Genomic DNA, 27,121 nt, shown 5'->3' on the forward strand with positions numbered 1-27,121 from the left:
TAGTGCAGACCCAATTTTGCAATGTAGGGATTCTATGAACTATCAAATTATTCAATGTTCAATATTTTAAAAAGAAACTCCAATTAAGGGGCAATTTAGTGTGGCCAATCCACCTACCCTGTACAGTTTTGGATTATGGGGGTGGGACCCATGCAGACAGAATGTGCAAACTCCACACGGACAGTGACCCAGGGCCAGGATCGAACCCGAGTCCTCGGTGCCATGAGGCAGCAGTGCTAACCACTGCGCCACCGTGTTGCTCCCAAATAACCAGTAATTCTGTTAGGCGAAGAGATGCGAAGAGACACTGCCTCGTCATCGGTGTCATGGGTTCTGTTGCAGGAATTTCACAGCTATTTGACGATAGTATGCCTTACTCCCCAACTGACCAGACAACACTCTTCCAGTTCCAAAAAACGTTCTTCAAGCTATTACAGGGGAGCTGAACATCAACCATGTGAATTACCAGTTCCCCAAACAAAGAAAATACTGAGCAATTGACCCTTTTGCTCATCTTCCAAGTAATTATCATATACTAATCAAAAGAATACATTTTGTGTAGGAATTATCTGTATCCGTTCACAACTAATAATTAGGATTACATAATGTATAACATATGAGTACATTTAATTCCTGTACCAGCTAAGGTTATTCATGACTTCCTTTTCAACCTTGCCCGTCGCCTGAGGTGGTGGTGACCCACAGGTTAAACCACTACCAGTCAACTCTCAAACGGGAGAGCAGCCTATCGTCCTTTAGGACTATGGTGACACTTACATTTTTAATTTACCAATCATATTCTGGGTATGTATACTTGATTATATTATCAAGTACATATCTGTCTCTACTTATCCACTAACTGCTAGACATAAAATAAAAATATACCTGACCAGTGATGTACCATACTCCCTTTCCATTGTTCCCTGTGTATAGTGGACATATATGACCTGCAGCTGCATGATGATCAATTGAATTTTTGTGTGCAAGGTGTGTGACTTCAGTCTCCATATAATTAATATAGCAACAGTCCTTGAATGGTATTTGTAGACAGTCTGAGCTGAAGCAAATTGTTTCTCATCACTAACTTCCTGTCTCTCAGCAACCGGAGGAAACCCACGCAGACATGGGGAGAACGTGCAGACTCTGCAGACAGTGACCCAAGCCGGAAATCAAACCTGGGACCCTGGAGCTGTGAAGCAACTGTGCTAACCACTGTGCTGCCATGCTGCCCTAATAGAGATATTTCTGATTTTAAAAATGGGTTAAAGGGATATGGGGAACAGACAGGGAGGTGGATTTGAGACCAATAGATCAGACATGATCGGATTGAAAGGCAGAACAGGCTCAAAAGGCTGAATTGCCACTTCTGCTCCCAATTCCTATGTCTCTATTCAGTCAATCAATCAGAAAAGCAAAGACCCTGCAACAAGAGGCAATACTTGAGAAATCGATTTATAAAATGGTTTTGAGTTTAAATCTTACTTAAAGTGGAGACTGAATTATGAAATTTAATTCAATTTGATTGGTAAAAACAAAAACAAACCAATTTATATTGATAAGTCAAAGCAATTTAATGAAGGAAATAAATTATGTACAAGGATCATAGTTAAATTCAAATTGTGGGTCATGTTTTGAACTCAAATTGAAAGATCTGGAGTTGATGAAAAAATTGAAGTTCACGTAGAATGTAGAGCACTGAATTTTCAGGAAATGGGATTAAGACCACAAATTAAAGATCAGAATTTGAAATAATGTAATAAAATATTCAAATGAAAAAATCTGATTATACATTTAAAAGGCTGGAAAGGAACCTGCATTTATTCAATGCTAAAGTGTAGCATATGAAGTAGTTTTTGAAATGCTGCAATGTAGAAAATATGGGAACTAATTTTCACTTAGCAAGGATTCACAACAGTTAGGACCATCTGTTCTAAGTGTTGATTGAGGAATACATGTTGGCCAGGAAACCAGGGAAACCTCCTTTGGCTCCTCTTCTGCAAACAGTATTTTTCATACGGGAGGTCTCATCTGAATGATCGCATCTTTTACAATGCAGTTTTCCCTCAGTAATTAACTGTTAGGTTACGTGCTCAAGATTCTGGAGTGAGATTTGAAATCATGCTCTGCTGACTCAGAGGTAAGGAGTGATCAGTAAGTCGAAGTTAGCCTTTTAGATTAACTGGAAAATGTATCTGAATTGCTCAATGCGATCAAAATTTTAAATTGAAGGAGGATAGAAGTTTTAAGTTAGAAGAAGTGCTTGTTGAACTGAATGTTAAATAGGGACGAGAGCTGATCAACACTGACAAAACATTTAAGAATTTGAAATGATTCACTTGACATGAAATCTGAACTTGATTTTCATTTAAACTTTACTGCTGACATGAAAATAACTTTTATATCTTAAACAATACATCAACATAATTAGAGTACCCAATTAATTTTTTTCAATTAAGGGGCAATTTAGCGTGGCCAATCCACCTAGCTTACACATTTTTGGGTTGTGGGGGCGAAACCCACGCAAACACGGGGAGAATGTGCAAACTCCACACGGACAGTGATCCAGAGCCGGGATCGAACCTGGGACCTCGGTGCCATGAGGTCGCAGTGCTAACCCACTGCGCCACCGTGCTGCCCTCATCAACATAATTAGAGCTATAATTTGAGTACTACCCGGACACCAGAATTCAAATTTGCATGACAGAAAAAGATCGTAATTCCCGGGAAGTCTTGGGGTGTGTTGGACAGGACTTGTTCCGCACACCTGGAATGCAGTTTTGATCTCTCAACATCAATTCTTGTGGCGAGGGTTGACCTATGTCAAGAGATTGAGTAAAATGGGCTGACATTCCCGAGTTAGAAGAATGAGAAGTGATCTGATTCATAGAATCATAGAATTTACAGTGCAGAAGGAGGCCATTCGGCCCATCGAGTCTGCACCAGCTCTTGGAAGGAGCACCCTACCCAAGGTCAACACCTCCACCCTATTCCAATAACCCAGTAACCCCACCCAACACTAAGGGGAATTTTGGACACTAAGGGCAATTTATCATCGCCAATCCACCTAACCTGCACATCTTTGGACTGTGGGAGGAAACCGGAGCACCCGGAGGAAACCCACGCACACACGGGGAGGATGTGCAGACTCCGCACAGACAGTGACCCAAGCCGGAATCGAACCTGGGAGCCTGGAGCTGTGAAGCAATTGTGCTATCCACAATGCTACCGTGCTGCCCATTGATATATATATATCAATGGGCAGCTGGAGAATCTAGAATTTGGCAGGGGGGGGGGGGGGGACATTGTTTCATGATGAGCGATAGCCATTTAGGACTCGAGAAATTTCTTCATTCAAGAGGGGAGTGAATCTTTGGAATTCTATAACCCAGAGCGCTGTGCGTACCAAGTCATTAAGATGAACAGATTCAAAGTGGGAGGAAGAGTTGGGAGAGGGTATGGAGGAGGGCTTCTGGTGTGAGGTGCTCTGGAGGGTGAACACCTCCACCTCGTGTGCGAGGTTGGGGCTGATACAACTGAAGGTGGTGTACAGAGCGGACCTTACAAAGGTGAGGATGAGCCGGCTCTTTGAAGGGGTAGAAGATGTGTGTGAACGTTGTGGGGGCGGGGCCCCACAAACCACGTTCATATGGTTTGGTCCTGTCCAAAGCTGGAGGATTACTGGAAGGTTTTTAGGGTAATCTCTAAAGTGGTGCACGTGAAATTGGACCTTGGCCCTCGGGAGGCCATATTCGGGGTGTCTAACCATCCGGGGTTGGAAACGGGCGCGGAGGCAGATGGTGTAGCCTTCATCTCGTTGATTGCCCGGAGGCAGATCCTGTTAGGGTGGAGATCAACCTCTTCACCCTGTGTTTTGGTGTGGCTGGGGGACCTGCTGCAATTCTTGACGCTTGAAAAGGTCAAATTTGAACTGAGGGGAAGGATGGAGGGGTTCTACAATTCATGGGCATGATTCATTGTGCACTTTCAAGAATTGGATTACACCGAACATTGGGGGGGGGGGGCGGTCTGGGAGGAGAGGGACTGTATGTGTTAATGGTGACTATGGGTGATTCCTTTTTGTCATTTGTTTATGTTAACATGCAGGCTAATATTTAGGGTTTGGTGGGAGGATGGAATCGTTGTTATTGACATGGGGATTGACATTACATTTGTTGCTGATTATTGTTGGGTGTAAATTTGGGAGAAAATGTGAAAAAGGAGAATAAAAATATATATTTTAAAAAGATGAACAGATTCTTGGAATCCAAGGGAATCAAGGAATATGAGGACCAAGCAGGAAAGTGGAATTAAGATCAACAACAATCTTACTGAAAGGCAGGGTATTCTTGATGGCTGTATGGCCTATGTTTGTTATTTATGTTCTTATGAATCGGTTTCATAACTGTTTTAAGCAGTGCATTTCAATTTATGTTTTGATTTGGCCTTACTACTACGCCACCAGACCTCTCAGTGAACAGCTTTCACGTTAGCAAGAGCTCTTCTAATTAAAGTAAACTTTGGCCTGTAAATTTTCAGACTAAAATTGATTGTCTACCCACCGCACATGCGTGCGACCAGACGGAAGTGTAGATGCATGGACATTGGAAATACGCCACATTTAAACTAAAGTGCGTTTTTTTCCACCACTGCGCTGGACACAGGTGAAAAATCCAGGGACAGCTTTAACTTGGCCAGCGTGCCCCGATGTTAGGTCAGTTTTTACACTTGTTTATTTGCGCTTCTTTCCCCCCTCGGTCCAGAATCATCGAGCAGAAGGAGACATTTTTAATTTGGGTGGGTTAATGTTTTTTAGTGTTCGGCGTTTATAAATATGGTTAAAATGCAAATAAAGTGAAAGGAAGATATATTTTAATTTTGTTAAAAATTTGATTTGTCATTCGGCTGTTATAACTCCATTAAAAGGGTACTTTACTGTATAAATTGAGTTTGGAGTCACAAAGTGAAAAATACTTTTTTAAAACTTTGGTTTGTTATGAGGATGTTATTCCATTAAAGAAACTATAATGGATAGAATGAGCTTGGATTGTATGTAACCTTTGGCGATCACTTGCTAATGAATTGCCCACCTAACTGGTCATGGGTGCTGTGGCTGATGATCCTACAACCGCATCTTCAATCACTCACTTGGCAGGTGTTTTCAAAATGTGGGATTGGTCCTTGAACTAGGTCACAGGTATTCCATTCTCAGGTTCCTTTTCCGGGACCCTCTGGCTGTAGGGTGTTCTCGAAGAATTGTGCCCTTCAATCAGGTGGTCTCTCAAAGTAGGTCTCTTCTGAGCAAGTGTCTCCCAGGCATTGAAGTCCATTTCTCGAGGTAAACCTTCAAGGTGTCTTTGAAGAGATTCATAGATCATAGAATTTACAGTGCAGAAGGAGGCCATTTGGCCCATCGAGTCTGCACCAGCTCTTGGAAAGAGCACCCTACCCAAGGTCAACACCTCCACCCTATCCCGATAACCCAGTAACCCCACCCAACACGAAGGGCAATTTTGGACACTAAGGGCAATTTATCATGGCCAATCCACCTAACCTGCACATCTTTGGACTGTGGGAGGAAACTGGAGCACCCGGAGGAAACCCACGCACACACGGGGAGGATGTGCAGACTCCGCACAGACTGACCCACGCCGGAATCGAACCTGGGAGCCTGGAGCTGTGAAGCAATTGTGCTATCCACAATGCTGCCGTGCTGTCCTCCTCTTACTCAGGATCCTTCTTTGAGCTGGGTGGAACATGACTGTGATGGTGACTCACCCTAACCCCCCTCCTGCCAAGTTCTCACGGTGCAACCCAATGCTCATAGCTTCTGCTCCCTGTGCGCAGGCCCGGTTGACATCTGGGAACAGAGTATCCCGCCACTACTACACTGCATCTAGCGGTGTCTCCAGCTCTGCGTTGCCAAAATCTGGGGGCTACTCTCTGGAGTGGCATCTTCTTGGCTGGAACGAGTGCGTGGGGAGTGGAGTGCTAATATGCAGCTCCAGCTCGTCAGGTTATCCAGTGCCAATCCTGACTAGCGAATCAGATGCCAACATTTGTTTAATCGCACTAGTTTCACGCGTGTATTCATGCTTCACCTCCGCTGGGCATCACATTTATAGCTTGGCTTCTTAAACTCCCTGAAGTTCCTTTGAGGCTTCAAGGTAGGCGCAAGGATTAAGAGAAACGTCAGGCTACATCTCTGGCTGACGAAGCAGCAAATTAATTACCCACCCATAAGAGTGCACAGGCAAAGGATATCCAGAAACGATGTCACAGGAGATGTGTGCCAGGAGACTGCGCTTCAGCAGCTGCTGCTTTCGGACTTTTTAAGAGCTTGAAAATTAACAATTGGCTTTTACATTTTTTTCAATTAAGGAGCAATTTAGCGTAGTCAATCCACCTCCCCAGTCCACCTTTGTGCTGTGGGAGTGAGATCCACGCAGGCACGGGGAGAATGTGCAAACTCCACACAGACAATGACCCGGGTCCTCTGCGCAGTGAGACAGTGCTAATCACTGCGCCATCCTAAAACTAAGAATTGATATATCAAAATCTTCTCGCTCTCCCTTTCCCCTTACAAATAGACAGAACCGTTGTGTTTATATGGAAAAATATATTTTATTGACCGCTGTGTTTAAGTGAGAAAATATATTTTATTGCAAGAAATTTGTAAAAGTTGAGGTTGTTATTACACAAAATGTTATTGTTTAACTGATAAAATTAAACATTAAGTTTCATGTTAACTGTTTCCAGAAGTTACAGGATGTTTTGTTGTCCAGTCATTTTTGCTGTGATAGTGGCTGCTACACACTGACTGTTCATTTTTAGAACAGGTCATGAGCTCTCAAAAACACAATCTCTAACAACCTTGTGTTGTTACACGACCCTCGTCAGAAATGACAGTGTGCAAGTATTCAGGCCATTCACAACTAAAATATTCCACAGGAATTTTATTACAAAAATGCATTTTTGTAAATGCAAATGCAGTACAAATGCAACAATGTATTTCAATTGGAGTGAAGAAATTGTATGAAAATGTAATATTTGTATTTTAAAGTGATATACAAATACATCCATTAGAACATGGTCATTAATACAAATGAATAGAAAATAAAACAGCCTCCATTCCTAACGGACACTATTGAAAAGTGGAAGTTACTTCCAGCTTAATCTTGAGTTAACATTTTTAATGGATCTATTGTTATCAGGAAGTAAATAAACAATAAAGAACTTGAATTCAGATAGTGCCTTTAACACACTCCCTCTCCAGTGCTAGAAATTCTGCTGCACTTGTACAAAGTTCTGGTCAGATCTCATCTGGAGTACAGTGTTCAGTTCTGGTCACAACCTCAAAAGGGTATATTGGCCTTGGGGATAGTTCAGCAGATTCACCTGAATGAATCTAGAGCCAAAAGGGTTAAATTATGAGGATGTGTTGCATGGACCTGTAGTCGCATATAGAAAACCAAGGTGTAATCTAAGGCAGTGTTTTTCAAACGTTTTTTCCGGAGACCCATTTTTACCAACTGGCCGACCTTCGCGACCCACCATTTTCTCTCACCTTGTCTGCTGTTGCCAAAATAGAGGAATCGCAATTGCGCTCAAAGCACGTGATGGCGATGTTCGGGGGCCGTAACCTGCTCTCTGCCTCCTTAGGGAAGATTACATAGACTTTAAAAATAAATCTTCTACGTCTCCCATTGCGCAAATTCGCGGTCTTCAGCCGCAGCAGCCGGCTTTTATATTTAATTTTTATTTTATGTAAATTGTAACAATGTTGTTGCACGGCACGTTTAAATAAAGAGACCAAAGCCCATGTCATCGTCAGAATCTTCAGATTCTTCCCGTTTCTTCTCTTCCTTTTTCTCTTCAGCGGCAACAGGGGCAGCGGTGGACACAACTGCTGCAGCAGCTGGGGCACTGCTACCAGCACCAACGTTGCAGATCAGACTATTGGCAAACAGACTAGGCCAGAAAGGCTCAATGGTCACACCAGCTATTTTAATCAGGGCACTGAGTTTGTCTTCAGTGACAATGACCTCGTCGTCGTGCAGGATGAGTGCGCTGTAGATACAGACGAGTTCCGAGGTGGAGGTCTTGGCGCTGGATCTCTGCGGGTGGGTCCGATGGTGCTTGGGGGGGGGGGGGGGGGGAGAAAAGAGAGAAACTCGGCCTTCCGTTTAGAAGAACTGAGCACTTCCGAACCAGGCAGAGCGAGCAGCAGCCACCTTTTAACTATGCCGGCTGCGAGCAGCCTTTTTACCATATTAAAAAAATGCAGCTGCGCTGCACATGCGTGCCCGCTCATCGGTGCGCATGCGCACTGATGAGCATGCACGCATGTGCAGCGCAACCTCATTTTTTTTAGTGTGCTAAAAAGGCCGCTCGCAGCCGGCATAGTTAAAAGCCGACTGTTGCGCGCAAATTTGCTCAATCGGGTGTGATGGACGGCTCCGCGACCCCCCCGACTTTGAAGATCACTGATCTAATGGAAGTGGTTAGGATGATTAAAGGATTTAAAAGGGTCGATAGAACGAAATTAAAAGTAGTGCTAACCAATGTCAGCTGACGCTTCCTCACACAAAGCAGTGGAAATCTGTAACATTCACCCAGAAAACTGTTGAAATTAAATCAGTTGACAAATTATAAAATGGAGATAGATATGAGGTAAAGATATTATACAGAATTAAGGCGAGTAAAGTGAGTTAACATAAGGTCAGCCTTGCTCGAACTAAACTTGAAATAGACTTTGAAACGTTGAATGGCCTATTCCCATCCCTATCTATGACCCACGGGATGTCACAAAGGGTTTTACAGCAATTAATTACTTTTGAAGTCCAGTCATTGTTGAAACGCCAGTAAGTTCAATTTAACAGCAGCAACCTCCCCCAAAACAGAAATGAGATAATGACCATGTGATGTTGGTTAAAGAATCGGAAGGCTAGACACCAGGGGATGTTTTTTGCTCTTATGCAAAAGAATGTCATGGGATCTTGAGCACCTTGAGGGAGACAGCATCTCCAACAGTGCAGCACTCACTCACAACAGCACTGAAACACCAGCCTAAATGATGCACTGAAGTCTCTGGAGTGGGACTTGAATCCAAAGCTTTCTCACGGAGGCGAGAATACTACCACTGAATGAAAGTCAACATTGACTAACTGTTTACATGGCAGCAGGTTTGCGTACCCAACAAAGCAGTGGCTTTTCGGACAGTTAGTGGGATCGTCACTATTTTTTGCTAAGAACGTACATAGGAAGGTTAACTAGTCGCTCAATCACCTATTGACTGGGTTCAGAGTGACACAGGCATAGGAGAATGCCCAAATTGCTGCAGATCCTGTGGAGGGACAATTTCTTTTTAAGAATCTGTGGTTCATTCTTTTGTTGTTCTTTGGGGGTTAGCAAATCTACTATCAAAAGGTATCGGCCAACTCCACCCAGTGCAGAGTACGAGAGACATGAAAAACAGTCACAATAAGTCCTGAACCTGAATAAACTAACAGGAAGGCTTCCTCTCATTCATCTATTTGTGAAGAATTCTTACATTTTCAGCACAAATTATGTCTTTTTCTTTGGTTCTGAACAGGCAGGACAGGGGAATAGGAGGGAAGAACTGGTGGAGCTACCATATCTGAACCAATTTTGTTGACCCCTATTTTACCACGAACATAGTTCCAATTTTTAAACAGGTTGTGTCCACTTGAATTATTCACACTCCTCACAACTGTGCTGGAATTCAATTGTCACCCCATTGAAACTATATCTGAAGCCTTTATATCTTTAGCCTGAGCCATTATGCATGATAAATAATGAACCAGCCCAATAGACCCAGCACTGAGTGAAGAACCATTTCTTGATGGTCACCCATAGTATTAAGTGAAGAAAAGCTCCGGCTGAGTAAATCCAAGTCTTACAGCAGCTTTGAAAAAACTGGCATTGGTTTCCAGTGAGAAACTGATCAACTAGCGTTCAGCATTTAAGCTTTCCTTATAAGCCGAATTCCAAGGCAATGTAATTTACATGTGAATTACATCATGCACTTGTGAAACACCATTTTTCATTTATCAAATTTCAGCAACTCAATTTTCCTGAGTGAAGGTTTAAACAAACAAAGAAATGTGCCGAACATGCCAAGGTGCAACTGTGGCAGCCGTCCTATGTGACAGTTTTGCTGATGTTAGAAAAGCCAACACCTATACAAGTCATTAATACTTTATCTCCTCCTTTCTGTTCTTCCATGGGCTGGGCTTCAATTTTGAACACAATCTGGAAGAAGCTTTTCAAATGGCGCAGAAATTCAATCCTGTAAAAACAAAAGTAACACATTTTCACAGTCTGTAGTCAGTCATATTACTAACTGTTCATTATGGTACTCCTGACATATTTAACAAATCATGCATACTGCACTTTCAGGACAAAAATGTTCTACTATAGAGGAAGGTAAAACTCTCAGCATCAAGGCCAACACATCACAGAATAAAATCTTCAACTTTTCCACTACTTCTTAAAAATGAACTTTCCAAGTAAATGATTAACTTTGTGAAATATTGTGTTCATTCAATTCATGAGAAGTATATCAAAAAGTGCAATTAATGGTATTTTATGGTCATTGGCTGTAAACAATCCTCAGAACTGAGCTGGCATCTGTGGCCTGGAAAAACAAAGTCACTACGATGAACCTAACCTGTGACAGGTATTAATTGCAAAGAAAGAAGCACAGGGATGTTCCAATAGCAACAACACGCCAAAACAACAGTAAGGCGGAATTACATTCTACTGTAAAAGATAAAAATAACACTGTTTGTGAAGTAACAGAGTTCCCACTTCTAATTGATGAATCCGAAACCAAAACCAAATCAGAGAAACTTTGCAAAAAGGTCCATTAGATCCTCCTTATATTGGCTTCAAAATGAGAGTGGTCCAAATCTAATATTTGTGAGGAATGCAAACAGGCTCCATTATTGAAACAATTAATTCAGAAATCAACAGCAAAATAAATCACTAAATATTGTAACCCACGCTCTCCTCCAGTCCATTGAACTGTACTGTACTGCAGGAACTCGCAACATGGAGTTCAGCTCCCTTGATATTTTCAACGGGTTCCCAAAAAAGTAATTAACACAAATTAAAATCGTTGTTTAATATTAATGATTGGACCTGAAATGATGCTGGCACCCGCTGACTCGCCCGGGAACTGCAGCTATAAAGTCTCTCATTATTCACTTTTAAAGAGTCCCCTAGTGTTCGTTGCCCTGAGCTACATAAAGACACAGAACTGATTCAGCTGGCAGCCTATATGATTGGGCCTGGTTAACAAGGATAAGCAGATTAAAATGTCTCTCACCTGCAACCATTTTATTGCTTCTCAATGTCACACCTGATCTTTTCTACCTTTACTAAAAAACATCCACAATGGAACATAGTCATGGGGTGATGAAAATGTCTTACACACAATAGTTTAATCAAACCCGAAAGAGGATCAAGAGCCTCGCAGTCCCTTAGAATCAATATTAAATATTTAGTGCAGCTTCATAGAAAGGGAACACATTAAGGAAAAAGAAGAATTTGATCTTTCTCGGAACTGTAAGAATTAACTACACCAACATATTCCTTGCGAGCTGCTCACTGCAATGCTGCATCAGCACTGGGACGGGGCAACTGAAAGATGGCTCCAGTAAATCAGTGTCAAGAAGCAAATACAGATATGGATACCATGCCTAACAGATATACTCTAATCTACTAGCTACAAAGAGTTTAGACACATGTTGACAGAACCAAAGGTAATAGGCACCCAAATGTGTTAAAACATCATACTAGAGTGTATCAGGGCCTACTACCAGCTCAGAGAACCAAATGGTTCGCATTGGATCAGACTCCAGTGCTTTGTCATCCCAAATGTTTTTAGTTTCCCCTTGAGAAGGGGCAACTGCCTTCAGAGTGGTTGGTGGGGTTACACAGGGCAGATGTTGAGTGTGTAATTTGTCACTTATGCTGAACAACAATCCTGTCAAGATATGGGAGATCTGAATTAGATACGCAGTACAAGAACTTCCTCTACTCCTTTTACCAAGTTATGAAGCAGTTTTTGGATTTAAAAAAAAACAGGAACAGGAGGCTTGGAGGGCTGAAGGGCCTGCTCCTGTGCTGTACTTTTCTTGATGTGGAGATGCCGGCGTTGGACTGGGGTGAGCACAGTACGAAGTCTTACACCACCAGGTTAAAGTCCAACAGGTTTGTTTCGATGTCACTAGCTTTCGGAGCGCTGCTCCTTCACCTGAGGAAGGAGCAGCGCTCCGAAAGCTAGTGACATCGAAACAAACCTGTTGGACTTTAACCTGGTGTTGTAAGACTTCGTACTGTACTTTTCTTTGTTCTTTATTTCATAGAGATAAGGCTCCGGGCAAAACCAAACTGTGTTGGAATATCTGCGAGGAAGAATTAATTCGAGCCAAGGATACCTGAAAAACTGCTTGCACCCAGTTTAAATCCAACCCCATTTACAAGGTTCACTCACCACCAACTAAAACATGATAGATACACATTTGTTCACTCACAAAAATATGCTTAAATATAAAAGTAGTTTTTGGATAGAAAAAAAAATGGAGTTGCCCTACAAGGGTCCTAAAGAACCCATGCATTGCTGCCTACCTTCAGTCTTCTGATCCAAAAGAGACTTACTGAAAAACCTGTCCCCACCTCCATAATGACCAATGGGGCCCACAACGAAAGGGATTTAAAGTTTCATATGCACAACAAACAAATTAAAGGGATAGATGCAAATATAGCATTTAAAATATTTATTCTTAATTTAAGATTATATCACGCATCTTAATTGTTCAATCCATGGTTACTTCAATGCTGAACTATTCTGTGTCTGAATGCTAAATCAATATTTGCACACAATGATGAGGAGTATGAATTCTATCAATGATTAACACAAAGGTACAAAATGGGTTTCTACATAAATGGACTTTTGCTTTTATTTAATTTGGATGTTCTGGGATTAAGCCAGTTCATTTTGTTGGACTTTCAACCATTTATTCTGTGTTACACCACAAAAAAAAAAAATGCCCTCAGATTAAACCTCAAATACAATGTTTCCACAATTTTACTGGGCTAGGAGGAATCATAGGCAGCCAGTCAGCCGAACAGACCTGTGCCCACTCTTTAAAAAACTGTCCAATTAGTTACGGTGGCCCCTGCTCTTTCCACCACACAGTCCTTTTCAAATATTTACCCAATTCCCTTTTGAAAGTTAGCATTGTGTCTGATTCCACCACCCTTTCAGGCAGTGCATCCAAGATCACAACACGCTGCAAAAAAAAAAAAAAAAAAAAAAAAAAACAGCATCTCCCCTTGGTTCCTTTATCACACATGACAAAACTTTTATTTTACAAGCCTTTGCCGGATTCATAAAACTCTGGCCTAGATCTTCTGATCAGTGCTGCCCTCAACGATCTTACCAATCCGATGCAATGGCCCATTTCTTTTTGGATCTTCCGAACCCAGCAAGAAGTGGGCTGCACAGTGTCTCCAAAGTTAAATCCAGCAGATCGCAGTAGAGTTGGGAAAGAGGACACGCCCCCCCCTTTTTAATGATTCCAGCTGCCATATGCAGGTAAGTTTTAAAAGGTGTAGTCTTTTAGTGAATTAGTATGAGCAGGCAGATGGCCAGGTGAGTGGATAGCCAAGTGAGTAAGTCAGATAGGCAAATGAAGCAGATAGGCAGGTGACATGAGTAGGCAGCTATGGTGGGTCTAGGCAGGACAAGTTAGTTGGCTGGTCTCAAAGAGGGGTTTTGTCATGTGGTGGTGGGAGGGGGGCTGCACGGTGGTACAGTGATTAGCACTGCAGCTTCACAGCGCCAAAGACCCAAGTTCAATACTGGCCTTGAATGACTGTCTGTGTGGAGTCTGCACGTTCTCCCACTGTGAGTTTCCTCCGGAAGCTCCGGTTTCCTCGGTCTAAAGATGTGCAGGTGAGGTGGATTGGCCATGATAAATTGCCCCTCGTGTCCAAAAGGGTAGGTGGGGTTACAGGGATGGGGCACGGAGTGGATCTTGGTGGGTGCTGGCCTCCTGCACTGTAGGAATTCCATGGTACTTCTATGGAGGAGTTAGTTGGGTCTGGTTGGCAGTCAGGGCTGGACAGTGTGATTGGTAGAGAGCAGGAGGGGGGGGGGGGGGGAAAAGAGAGTGGGAACGAGATAACACACAACGAAAAGGAAAACAGAAAACAAAGTAAATGTGACACTATGAGCAGTGAGGCCCCATGGTGCGAAAATCCTGATTTTGAGAAGGACAGCAATCAATCGGACTCACTTTTCTTTCAATTTTATCTGACCGTGTTTTATTTTCCTTTCTCAGATTGACTCAAGTCCGATGGAGAATGCATGGAAGCCTGGGAAATCAATGCTTGCCTGATATGATCAGCTGTGACAAAGAGTCAACCAGACTCAAAACATTAAAACATTAGCTCCTTTTCTCTCCACGGATGCGGTCAGACCGGCTGAGATTGTAGAGTATTTCCTGTTTTTGCCTGATATTGATATCTTCAAACTCCACAGTAAACGAGAGGGGAAGAACACTCCTAGTTCAACAGTCTTGTGATGGCACTGCCACTCTTCAGTTATCACAGTACTGTACCTCTTGAAGAAACAGCACCGGTACCGTGATAACTGAAAAAGGACAGTTCAGATCTTGGGCCTTCAGATCTCCAGTCGAGGGAACGTTTTGAAAACGACTAAATGAGACAACGTTAAATCAATATATCAATAATAAAAAAAACCCAGACATCTGATCTTTTTGCACCAAGTTCAATTCCACATCACGCTTACACAATGAGGGGCTTTCACTTACGTGTATGGGGACAGTGGACCAATCTGAACTTTTGAAACATCCTGCTGTCCAAGGGCCATGTATAGTAAAGCCAAGCTCTGATTAATCGAATCTACACAACCACCCTGTACAAACAAAATCAGAAAACAAAGCGAGTTACAAAAAGCCAACACTGCTTTAGTCCAAAAATACCTCAACTAGTCCAAAAAAAGGATTTCATGAATGCAGTTTAGTTATAAACTGCTCAAAACTAGAACAGTACACAACAACCAATTTTCCCGGCCATTGTAGTCCAAGTAAAAGGCAGCTCGAAGACATAGAGAACATGCTATATGTCATTTGATTCTTTCTGCAACAACTGATGCAGGCAAGATAAAATGTGGCATTTTGCAGAGAGCTCAAAACCCTACTTTTGTAGGTTTGGTTGCAGGAATAGAAACCAATATAACAAGTTCAAAAACTCATCCATTAGCATTACTTAACTGTGCGTTTCACTCATTTCTTTCCAAGTAGGACGGAATCACTCTAGCCATTTCTGGCTTGAGGCATTCACTTGTGGCTAAACCTACAAGTCAGATCAAGAAATGGCTGAAGGCACTGGATATTGCAAAGACTATGGGCTCTGACAATATTCCGGTAATAGTACTGAAGATTTGTGATCCAGAACTTGCCGCACCCCTAGCCAAGCTGTTCCAGTATAGCTACAACAGAAAATTGTCCAAGTATGTTCTGTACAGTAAAAGCGGGATAAATCCAACCTAGCGAATTGCCATCCCATCAGTATACTCTCCATCATGAGCAAAGTGATGGAAGGGGTCAACAACAGTCCTATCCAGCGGCACTTATTCGGCAATAACCTGCTCATGGACGCTCAGTTTGGGTTCTGCCAGGTTCACTCAGCTCCTGATCTCATTACAGCCTTGGTCCAAACAGAAAGAGCTAAATGCCAGAGGTGAGGCGAGGGTGACTGCTCTTGACATCAAGGCAGTATTTAACCGAGTATGGCATCAGGGAGCGAAACTGGAGTCAATGGGAATCAGGGGGAAAACTCTCCGCTGGTTGGAGTCATACCTGGCACAAAGGAAGATGGTTGCGGTGGTTGAAGGTCAATCATCTCAGCACCAGGCCATCACTGCAGGGCGTCCTCAGGCTAGTGACCTAGGCCCAACCATCTTCAACTGCTTCATCAATCTTCTTTCCAACATAAGGTCAGAAGTGAGGATGTTTGCAGATGACTGCATAATGTTCAGTACCATTCGAGTCATGCCCAAATGAAGCAAGACCTGGACAATATCCAGACTTTGGCTGACAAGTGGCAAGTTACAATCGTGCCACCTAAGTGACAGGCAATGACCACCTCCATCAAGAGAGGAGCTAACCATCACCCCATGACATTCAACGGCATAACCATCACTGAATCTCCCATTAACATCTTGGGGGTCAACATTAACCAGAAATTTAACTGGACAAGCCTTATAAATAATGTGGCTACCAGAGCAGCTCAAAGACTAGGAATCCTGCAGCGATTAACTCATCTCCCGACTCCCCAAAGCCAGTCCACTCTCTACAAGGCACAAGTCAGGAGTATACTGGAATACTCCCCACTTGCCTAGGGGCAACACGGTAGCACAAGTGGCTAGCACTGTGGCTTCACAACACCAGGCTCCCAGGTTCGATTCCCCGCTGGGTCACTGTCTGCGCGGAGTCTGCACGTTCTCCGTGTCTGCGTGGGTTTCCTCCGGATGCTCAGGTTTCCTCCCACAGTCCAAAGACGTGCAGGTTAGGTGGATTGGCCATGATAAATTGCCCTTATTGACCAAAATGGTCAGGAGAGGTATTGGGTTACGGGGATAGAGTGGAAGTGAGAGCTTAAGTGGGTCGGTGCAGACTCGATGGGCCGAATAGTCTCCTTCTGCACTGTATGTTTTATGTTCTATGAGTGCAGCTCCAGCACTCAAGAAGTTTGACACCATCCAGGACAAAACAGCCTGCTTGTTTGCTACCCTTTCCACAAACATTCAGATCCTCCACCACCGATGAACAGTGGCAGCCATGTGTACCATCTACAAGATGCACTACAGGAACTTGTCAAGGTACATTAGACAGCACCTTCCAAACCCATAACCACTACACCTGGAGAAGGACAAGAGCAGCAGATACCTGGGAATCCCACAACCTGGAGGTCCCCCTCGAAGTCACTCAATCACTCACTATTCTGATTGGGAAATATATCATTGTTCCTTCACTGCCTCTGGATCAAAATCCTGGAACTCACTCCCTTACAGTACTGTGGATGTACTTCAGGGACTAGTCTCAGAGATAAAAGGCTGCAGCTGGTATGGTCAGCAGGGAGAAGCCAAGAGGAAAAATTGCCAAAGTGTGTCCTTACTGCTGGTAGTCAGTGCGGGAATTGCCTCCCCCCCCCCCGCACTCTCTCACCCTCACCTCCCCCTCCACTCTCACCCTTGTCCCCACGTCATTCACCCCTCTTTCTCATGCTCCGAAGACCCCTGTGGCACCCTGCTGCGACATCTGCTCTGACACCCCCCCTTAACACCCCAACAGACCTCCTGGGTGGCTTCCACGCACTCAAATTTGGGAACTGCTGCTGTAATGTGTGTACATGGATAGCTGAGTATTGGTTGCTTACTAGGAAATATTTAGTCAACAGTGCTTCTAATTTATTTTTTACAGTAAAAGGCATAAAACATGAAATCGTGTCATTCCATTAAATCGGTCAGAGGGAATTCAAAATAGTTAAGCTATTCAAATGCGTTTAGTTACTCACTCGGTAAACCTCTTCTAAAAGCAGCTTTGCACAGTTCTGACCAAGATCTTCTGGTAGGACCGGTGACCCTTGACCCTGAGGGTTTGAAGCCAGCTCAGCACTGAGAAATGTTCCATTTATTGTTTCTGCAACTAAAGAGAGGCCAAATCCTGGGGACCTAAAACATAAACACATGTTGTTAAAAAAAACTCACCCGAGTCAGAGGTTTTAAATTTCACTTTGATGTTATGGAATTTCTTCCATAACATAGTGCAAAAAGGATCACGAGCTTAGGGATCAGAGTCCTTAACTTCTCACTAGGCTAGGTAATGGTTCACATATTGTTGTTTTGAAACTTAGTCAAAAAATATATATACTACGGAGGTTGTTAGGGGTAATGATGATGGCCCCACCAGAGGGAGAAACGGAGATAGTAGTGGCGATGGATGCCGAGAAAGCATTTGATAGAGTGGAGTGGGATTATTTGTGGGAGGTGTTGAGGAGATTTGGTTTTGGAGAGGGGTATGTTAGATGGGTGCAGCTGTTGTATAGGGCCCCAGTGGCGAGCGTGGTCACGAATGGACGGGGATCTGCATATTTTCGGCTCCATAGAGGGACAAGGCAGGGATGCCCTCTGTCCCCATTATTGTTTGCACTGGCGATTGAGCCCCTGGCGATAGCGTTGAGGGGTTCCAAGAAGTGGAGGGGAGTACTTAGGGGAGGAGAAGAGCACCGGGTCTCTTTGTATGCGGACGATTTGCTACTATACGTGGCGGACCCGGCGGAGGGGATGCCAGAAATAATGCGGATACTTGGGGAGTTTGGGGATTTTTCAGGGTATAAATTGAACATGGGGAAAAGTGAGTTGTTTGTGGTGCATCCAGGGGAGCAGAGCAGAGAAATAGAGGACCGACCGTTGAGGAAGGTAACAAGGGACTTTCGTTACCTGGGGATCCAGATAGCTAAGAATTGGGGCACATTGCATAGGTTAAATTTAACGCGGTTGGTGGAACAGATGGAGGAGGATTTCAAGAGATGGGATATGGTATCCCGGTCAATGGCAGGGAGGGTGCAGGCGGTTAAGATGGTGGTCCTCCCGAGATTCCTCTTTGTGTTTCAGTGCCTCCCGGTGGTGATCACGAAGGCTTTTTTAAAAAGGATTGAAAAGAGCATCATGGGTTTTGTGTGGGCCGGGAAGACCCCGAGAGTGAGGAAGGGATTCTTACAGCGTAGCAGGGATAGGGGGGGGCTGGCACTACCGAGCCTAAGTGAGTATTATTGGGCCGCTAATATTTCAATGGTGAGTAAGTGGATGGGAGAGGAGGAGGGAGCGGCGTGGAAGAGATTAGAGAGGGCGTCCTGTAGGGGGACTAGCCTACAGGCTATGGTGACAGCCCCATTGCCGTTCTCACCGAGGAACTACACCACAAGCCCGGTGGTGGTGGCTACACTGAAGATTTGGGGACAGTGGAGACGGCATAGGGGAAAGACTGGAGCCTTGGGGGGTCCCCGATAAGAAACAACCATAGGTTTGCCCCGGGGGGAATGGATGGGGGATATGGAATGTGGCAAAGAGCAGGAATAACGCAACTGAAAGATCTGTTTGTGGATGGGAAGTTCGCGAGTCTGGGAGCGCTGACCGAGAAATATGGATTGCCCCAAGGGAATGCATTCAGGTATATGCAACTGAGGGCTTTTGCGAGGCAACAGGTGAGGGAATTCCCGCAGCTCCCGACACAAGAGGTGCAGGACAGAGTGATCTCAAAGACATGGGTGGGGGATGGTAAGGTGTCAGATATATATAGGGAAATGAGGGACGAAGGGGAGACTATGGTAGATGAACTAAAAGGGAAATGGGAAGAAGAGCTGGGGGAGGAGATCAAGGAGGGGCTGTGGGCAGATGCCCTAAGCAGGGTAAACTCGTGTGCCAGGCTAAGCCTGATTCAGTTTAAGGTATTACACAGGGCACATATGACTGGAGCACGGCTCAGTAAATTTTTTGGGGTGGAGGATAGGTGTGCGAGGTGCTCGAGAAGCCCAGCGAATCATACCCTTATGTTTTGGTCATGCCCGGCACTACAGAGGTTTTGGATGGGGGTGACAAAGGTGCTTTCAAAAGTAGTAGGAGTCCGGGTCGAACCAAGCTGGGGGTTGGCTATATTTGGGGTTGCACAAGAGCCGGGAGTGCAGGAGGCGAGAGAGGCCGATGTTTTGGCCTTTGCGTCCCTAGTAGCCCGGTGCAGGATATTGCTAATGTGGAAAGAAGCCAAGCCCCCGGGGGTGGAGACCTGGATAAATGACATGGCGGGGTTTATAAAGCTAGAGCGGATTAAGTTCGTCCTAAGGGGGTCGGCTCAAGGGTTCACCAGGCGGTGGCAACCGTTCGTCGAATACCTCGCAGAAAGATAGACGGAATGGGAAAAAGAAGGCAGCAGCAGCAGCCCAGGATCGGGGGGGGGGGGGGGGGGGGAAAGAGGAGGAACCAGAAGGACTCTCAGGGTTGTTAATATATACTGTATAGTATGTATAGGTCGTTGCTACAGATAATTATATATTGGACTGTTAAATTATATTTTTGGAGAGTGTTACTTGTGACAAGGCAGTTGCCAATTAGGGCTAGTTTTCATTTTTGTTATTTATTCATTTTTTGTTTATAAAATAGGTCATTGTTATTTGTGTTGTTATAATATTGTGTAAAGGATGCACAATGTACTGTGTTGGTTGACCAAAAATTTTCAATAAAATATTTAATAAAAAAAAAATATATATATACTGTAAGTGCAGACTTATTTTCCTGACATGGTTTAATATTTTGTCACTTAGGGAATCAAGTATCTAATCTTGCATAACTGTGCGCAGTTCTGCTCTTCCACTCAATCTCCAAGAAAGGCTTAGTGGCATCATAATTGTGGAGCACATCAGTGTGTACAAGGTACAGTTCAAAATGATCAGGAACATCCATTCTAATTTGCACACCCTCCTATATATAAATACAGCTGGGAGTTCATTCTACTTTTGGTTACTTTAAATGTCTTCTTTTTTCAAATCCAAATATTTTACTAAACACTATTTTTAAAATTATTTTTTATGGAATGTGGGCTTCGCAGGCTAGGCCAGCATTTGTCGCTCATCGCTATGAGAAGGTGGTGGTGAGCAGTTTTCTTGAACTGCTGCAGCCTACGTGTAGGTACACCCACAATGTTGCTAAGGAAGGAGTTCCAGGATATCCCCCGCCAGCGACAGCAAAAGGAGCTGCAGTGTATTTCCAAGTCAGGGTGGCGAGTGACTTGGAGAGGAACCTCCAGGTGGTGGGGTTCCCAGATTTCTGCTGCCCTTGCCCTTCTAGATGGTAGTGGTTGTGGATTTGAAAAGGTGCTGCTCAAGGAGCCTTGGTGAGTTCCTGTAGTGCATCTTGTACATGGTACGCTCAGCTGCTACTGGCATTGGTGGTGGAAAGAGTGAATGTGTTTGGAAGGGGTGCCAATCAAGCTTTGTCCTGGATTGTGTCAACTTGTGTTGTTGGAGATGCACTTATCCAGGCAAGTGCAGAGTATTCCATTACATTCCCAACTTGTGCCTTGTAGGTGGTGAATAGGCTTTGGGAAGTCAGGAGTGGTTGACCACTCTGGCAGCCACAATATTGATATGGCTGGTCCAGTTCCTGGTCAATCGTAACCCCCAGGGTGTTGATGGTGGGGGATTCAGTGATGGTAATGCCATTGAATGTCAAGGAGCTGTCGTCTGATTCTCTTTTATTGCAGATGGTCATTGCCTGGCACTTGTGTGGCACGAATGCTACTTGCCACTGTCAGCCCAAGCCTGGATATTGTCCAGGTCTTGCTGCATTTGTATGTGGAGTGCTTCAGTGTCTGAGGAGTCACGAGTGGTGCTGGACATTGTACAATCATTCGTGAACACTTCACTTCTGACTTTTTGTAACGGATGCCCAGAGGAAGGTAATTAATGAAGAAGCTGAATATGGTTGGGCCTAGGACACCACCCTGAGGAAATCCTGCAGCGACATCCTGGAGCTGAGATGATTGATTCCAACCATCTTCCTTTGGGCCAGATATGACTCGAACCAGTAGAGCGTTTTCCCTTGATTCCCATTGACTCCAGTTTAGCTAGGGCTCCTAAATGCCATACTCGGTCAAATGTTGCCTTGATGTCAAGGACAGTCACTCATCTCTGGAGTGCAGCTCTTTTATCCATGTTCCAACCAAGACTGCAATGAGGTCAGGAGCTGAGTGACCCTGGCAGAACCCATATGGCGTGTCAGTGAGCAGGTTATTGCTAACTAAGTGCCACTTGATAGCACTGTCAATGACCCCTTCCATCACTTCGCTGATGATAGAGAGTAGACTGATAGGGCTGTAATTGGCCGAGTTTGTGTGTACAGGACGTACCAAAGCAATTTTCCTCATTGTCGGGTCGATGCCAGTGTTGTAACTGTATTGGAACAGCTTGGCTACGGGCACAGGTTCTGGAGAAAGTATTTGGTACTATTGCTGGAACATTGTCATGGTCCATAGACTTTGCAATATCCATTACCTTCAGCCATTTCTTGAAATCACGTGGGGGGAATCGAATTGGCCGAAGATTGACATCGGTGATTCTGGGAACATCTGGAGACAGAAATGGACCGTCCTCTTGGCACTTCTCGATGAAGATTATTGCAAATATTTCTGCCATGACCTTTGCACTGATATGCTGGGTTCTTCCATCATAAGAATGGGGATATTTGTGGAGCCTGAGCAAGTTGTTTAATTGTCTACTACCATTCACGACTGGAGAGATTAAATCTGATCCTTTGGTTGTGGGATCGCTTAGCTCCGTCTATTACTTGTTGCTCAATGCATTCTGTTTGGCGTGCAAGTTATCGTGTGTTGTATCTTCACCAGGTTGACACCTCATTTTTTTGGTATGCTCCCCCTGCACTCTTCCTTGAACCAGGGTTGATCCCCAGGCTTGGTGGTACCAAGTGGGAAATATGTCGGGCCATGAGGTTAGTCGTGGCGGAGTACAACTCTGCTGCTGCTGATGGTCCACACTGCCTTATGGATGCCCAGTTTTGAGTTGCTCGATCTGTTCAAAGTCTGTCCCATTTAGCACTTCATCTCCACAAGGACTGTGTGGTGGTCACTCCTACAGATACTCTCATGGCAGATGCATCTGCAGCAGGTAGGTCAGTGAGGATGAGGTCAAGTAAGTTTTTTCTTCTTGTTGGTTCCCTTACCACCTGCCACAGTACCGAACAGCTATGGCTTTTAGGACCCGGCCAGCTCAGTCTGTGGTGGTACTACCAAGCCAGTCTTGGTGATGGACATTGAAGTCTCCCACCTAGAGTATCTTCTGCGCCCTTGTCACTCTCAGTGCTTCCTCCGAGTGGAGTTCAACATGATTCATCAGCTGACAGTACATGGTAATCATCAGGAAGTTTCCTTGCTCATGTTTGACCTGATGAGGCTTCATGGGTCCGGAGTCGATGTCGAGGACGTTATCTGTAAGATTCCGTACGTGTTATGTCAGACTGGTGCTTGCCTGGTCTGTGAGACTGCTCCCCCAAGCCCCCAGATGTTAGTGAGGGCTTTGCAGAGTCGATACAGCTGGGTTTGCAGTTTCACATTTCCAGTCTAGGTCAATGCTGGGTGGTCCGTTCGGTTTCTTTCTTTTTTTTAAAAAAATCGGCTTTGTAGCGGTTTGGTACAACTGAGTTCATGGCCATCATTTGACTTTTAATTCCAGATATTTGTTGGATACAATTTCCACCATCTGCCGTGACCGGATTCAAACCCGGGTTCACAGAGTATACAATACCACTACACGATCACCTCCCTTGGGAAAGAACATACACACTACTTTTGCTACATTAGATAATGAAAATCTTGCAAACCAATCATGCTGGAGGTTGACTAAAGATTTCCATTCAGCAATTCCAGGCTTCAATTCCAACATGAACATTTGAACCGAGTTACACTCAACTGCAGAGAATTATGGGCTCAGGGCCAAACAAGTTGACAGAAGACTTTTTACCCAGAGTGTCACTTTTGAATGGAAAACCTACGTATAAACAAACATACAAAGTAGGAAGCAAGGGTTGCCCCTCGAGCCTGCTCCACCATTTGAGAAGATCAATGCTGATCTGATTGTGGCTTCAACCCCACTTTCCTGACCACCCCTTATAACCTTTGACTCCCTTGTCAATCAAGAATCTATCGAATTCAAGCTTAAAAATATTCAATAACCCTGCCCCCATTGCTCCCTGGGAAAGAGAATTCCACAGACTAACAATCCTCGGAGAAAACATTTCTCCTCATCCCCGTCTTAAAGGAATATCCCTTATTTCTAAACTACGTTCCTTAGCTCTAGTCTCTTCCATAAGGGGACACGTCGTCTAAGAATCCATTCTGTCAAGACCTCTCTGATTTTTAAGTCTCAATAAGATCACCTTTCATTCTTCTAGACTCCAATGCATATGTCAAATTTGTCCAACCCCTTCATCCTAGGAATGAGACAGGTGAGCCTTTAGTGTACAAAAATTGCCCTTAGTGTTGGGTGAGCTTACTGGGTTATGGGGATAGGGTGGAGGTGTGGACCTTGGGTAGAGTGCTCTTTCCAAGAGCCTGTGCAGACTCGATGGGCCGAATGGCCTCCTTCTGCACTGTAAATTCTATGATTCTAAAGAGATGATAATCAAAACTCTACTGCCTTCCAGATGCGATCTCACCAATGCCCTGTCCAACTGTTGCAAAACCTCCCTAGTTTTATATTCTCCGTACAACAAAAACCAACATTTCATATCATTTGCTGTACCTGCATATCAACGTTTTGCGATTCATGTACCAGGACATCCACATCGCTCTGCACTGCAAAGTGTTGCAATCGATTTTCATTTAAATAATGATGTTGAGATGCCGGCGTTGGACTGGGGTGAGCACAGTAATAAGTCTTACAACACCAGGTCAAAGTCCAACAGGTTTGTTTCAAATTACTAGTTTTTGGAGCACTGCCCCTTCCTCAGGTGAATGAAGAGGTGGGTTCCAAAAACATCTATATAGGCAAAGTCAAAGATACAATATGATACTTTGAATGCGTGTCTTTGCAGGTAATTAAGTCTACAGGTCCAGACGGAGCAACTGGAGAGATGGATAATTACAGGTTAGATAGGTGTGTATTGTCTCAAGCCAGGACAGTTGGTAGGATTTCGCAAGCCCAGGCCAGATGATGGGGGGGGGGGGGGATGTAATGCGACATGAATCCAAGGTCCCGGTTGAGGCCATACTCATGTGTGCGGAATTTGGCTAAAAGTGTCTGCTTGGCGATTCTGGGTTGTCGCGCATCCTGAAGGCCGCCTTGGAGAATGCCTACCTGAAGATCAGAGGCTGAATGCCCTTGACTGCTGAAGTGTTCCCCGACTGGAAGGGAACATTGTCGCGCGATGTCCGTTCATCCGTTGTCGCAGCGTCTGTATGGTCTCGCCAATGTACCACGCTTCGGGACATCCTTTCCTGCAGCGTAAGAGGTAGACAATGTTGGCAGAGTCGCATGACCCATGTACCTGATGGGTGGTGTTCTCACGTGTAAAGGTGGTACCCATGTCAATGATTTGGCACGTCTGGCAGAGATTGCCATGGTAGGGTTGTGTGGTGTCGTGGTCACTGTTCTGAAGGCTGGGTAGTTTGCTGCAAACAATGGTTTGTTTGAGGTTGCGCAGTTGTGTGAAAGCATGTAGTGGGGGTGTGGGGATGACCGTGGCAAGATGTTCATCTTCATCGATGACGTGTTGAAGGCTGCGAAGATGTCGTAGTTTCTCCGCTCCTGGGAAGTACATTGGCGAGACCATGCAGACGCTGCGACAACGGATGAAAGGACATCGCGCGACAATCGCCAGACAGGAATGTTCCCTTCCAGTCGGGGAACGCTTTGGTAGTCAAGGGCATTCAGCCTCTGATCTTCAGGTAAGCGTTTTCCAAGGCGGCCTTCTGGATGCACGACAACCCAGAATCACCGAGCAGAAACATATAGCAAAGTTCCACCCGAGTACAGCCTCAACCGGGACCTTGGATTCATGTCGCATTACATTCACCCCCACCACCTGGCCTGGGCTTGCAGAATCCTACCAACTGTCCTGGCTTGAGACAATTCACACCTCTTTAACCTGGGATTATGCCTCTCTCCAGTTGCTCCGTCTGGACCTGTAGGCTTAATTACCTGCAAAGATTCGCATTCAAAGTATCGTATTGCATCTTTGACTTTGTCTATATATACGTTTCTGGAAGCCACCTCTTCATTCACCTGAGGAAGGAGCAGTGCTCCAAAAGCTAGTGATTCGAAACAAACCTGTTGGACTTAACCTGGCTTGTAAGACTTCTTACTGTCCATTTAAATAATACACTGCTTTTCTATTCTTCCTGCAAAGGTGGCCAAGTTCACATATTCCCACATTGTACTCTATCTACCATATTTTTGTCCACTTACTTAACCATCTACATTCCTTTGCAGACATAGCTGGCAACCCACAGTATTAAATTACAATCACACTGTGAGAACGAAAATACAACAAGTTTCCGGAAAATTATTCGCTTGAAGTTTCAACTACACACGTGGTGATTGTTAACCAGAGCATTTTACCTGGTTTTCTACCATGCACTACATTGCCATAAAAAATCTTGAAACATTTTAATGTGTAATTTTCAAATTTAAATTTAGGACAGGATCTCTAGTTGCCCAATCAAGACTCACTTTCCAGAATTTGCTCCTTTCATGTGATCGGTGTAAATGTAGATATCTGGTATGAACTTGTTTAAAATACTTCGAGCTGAATCAACAATTCTGTTGGCTATCTGTGGAGACACCCTGACAGAGTATCTAAAGTCCTCAGTGAAGGAAAGTCAGAGCAGCAAATAGTGAAACAGAGAAGAGCAACTAAAGAAACCCACTTTAAAACAAGTCTTCATCCATTTTGCACAAATAAAGCTTCAACAGTGCTTTCAATGCAATGCACAGTTCCAGCATTAGGCTGCAGGTTAACCAACAAATGTAAATATATTATACAATGCCAATTTTACTCATCCTGTCCCTCACGTTTTGTCTATCCTGCCTGCTTTGGGTTCCATGCACTGTTACAAGACAGCCAACCACAACTCTACCAATGCTGCTGTAAAGTGCATCGCAAAGAGATTCCAGGGGCAAATTTACCCCACTCTGGAGATGGCACACAATCTCAGTCTCCTTTTCGACCAGGAATTGCACAGCTAAGCCAAGGAATGCGCAAGGATTCTCTTTTAATATGGGAGGGAGAATCTGGTCTTAAAATTTTAATTTCTACATTTTTCGCAATGTCAACGAACAGTTTGTAGAGAATATAGGTCACAGAGGAAAAATTTGGAAATTTCACGTAAACACGGAAATAAATTGTTTCAGCATTACGTTGAAAGAAAAAGCATATAAGGAGGCAAAAGTCAGCAATAGCCCTGAAGATTACGATAAATTCAGAATCCAGCAGTGGGCT

At 44.2% G+C, this 27,121-nt stretch overlaps 1 protein-coding gene across 2 annotated transcripts in view; it reads right to left on the minus strand.

Moving 5' to 3' along the window:
* Window positions 1–6,636: 6,636 nt before the first annotated feature.
* Window positions 6,637–27,121, minus strand: part of rcl1 (RNA terminal phosphate cyclase-like 1) — a 65,057-nt gene continuing 44,572 nt past the window's right edge. For both annotated transcript variants that reach the window (XM_072517098.1, XM_072517099.1), the window contains exons 6-9: window positions 26,353–26,478; window positions 17,632–17,788; window positions 14,865–14,968; window positions 6,637–10,309 (exon numbers count right to left, since the gene is read on the minus strand). In XM_072517098.1, the coding sequence (XP_072373199.1) occupies window positions 10,162–10,309; window positions 14,865–14,968; window positions 17,632–17,788; window positions 26,353–26,478 (535 nt within the window). In that variant the 3' untranslated portion in view covers window positions 6,637–10,161. The remainder of the gene's footprint in view (window positions 10,310–14,864; window positions 14,969–17,631; window positions 17,789–26,352; window positions 26,479–27,121) is intronic.

The sequence above is a fragment of the Scyliorhinus torazame genome, chromosome 9, assembly GCF_047496885.1.
Source record: "Scyliorhinus torazame isolate Kashiwa2021f chromosome 9, sScyTor2.1, whole genome shotgun sequence".
Lineage (NCBI taxonomy): Eukaryota > Metazoa > Chordata > Chondrichthyes > Carcharhiniformes > Scyliorhinidae > Scyliorhinus > Scyliorhinus torazame.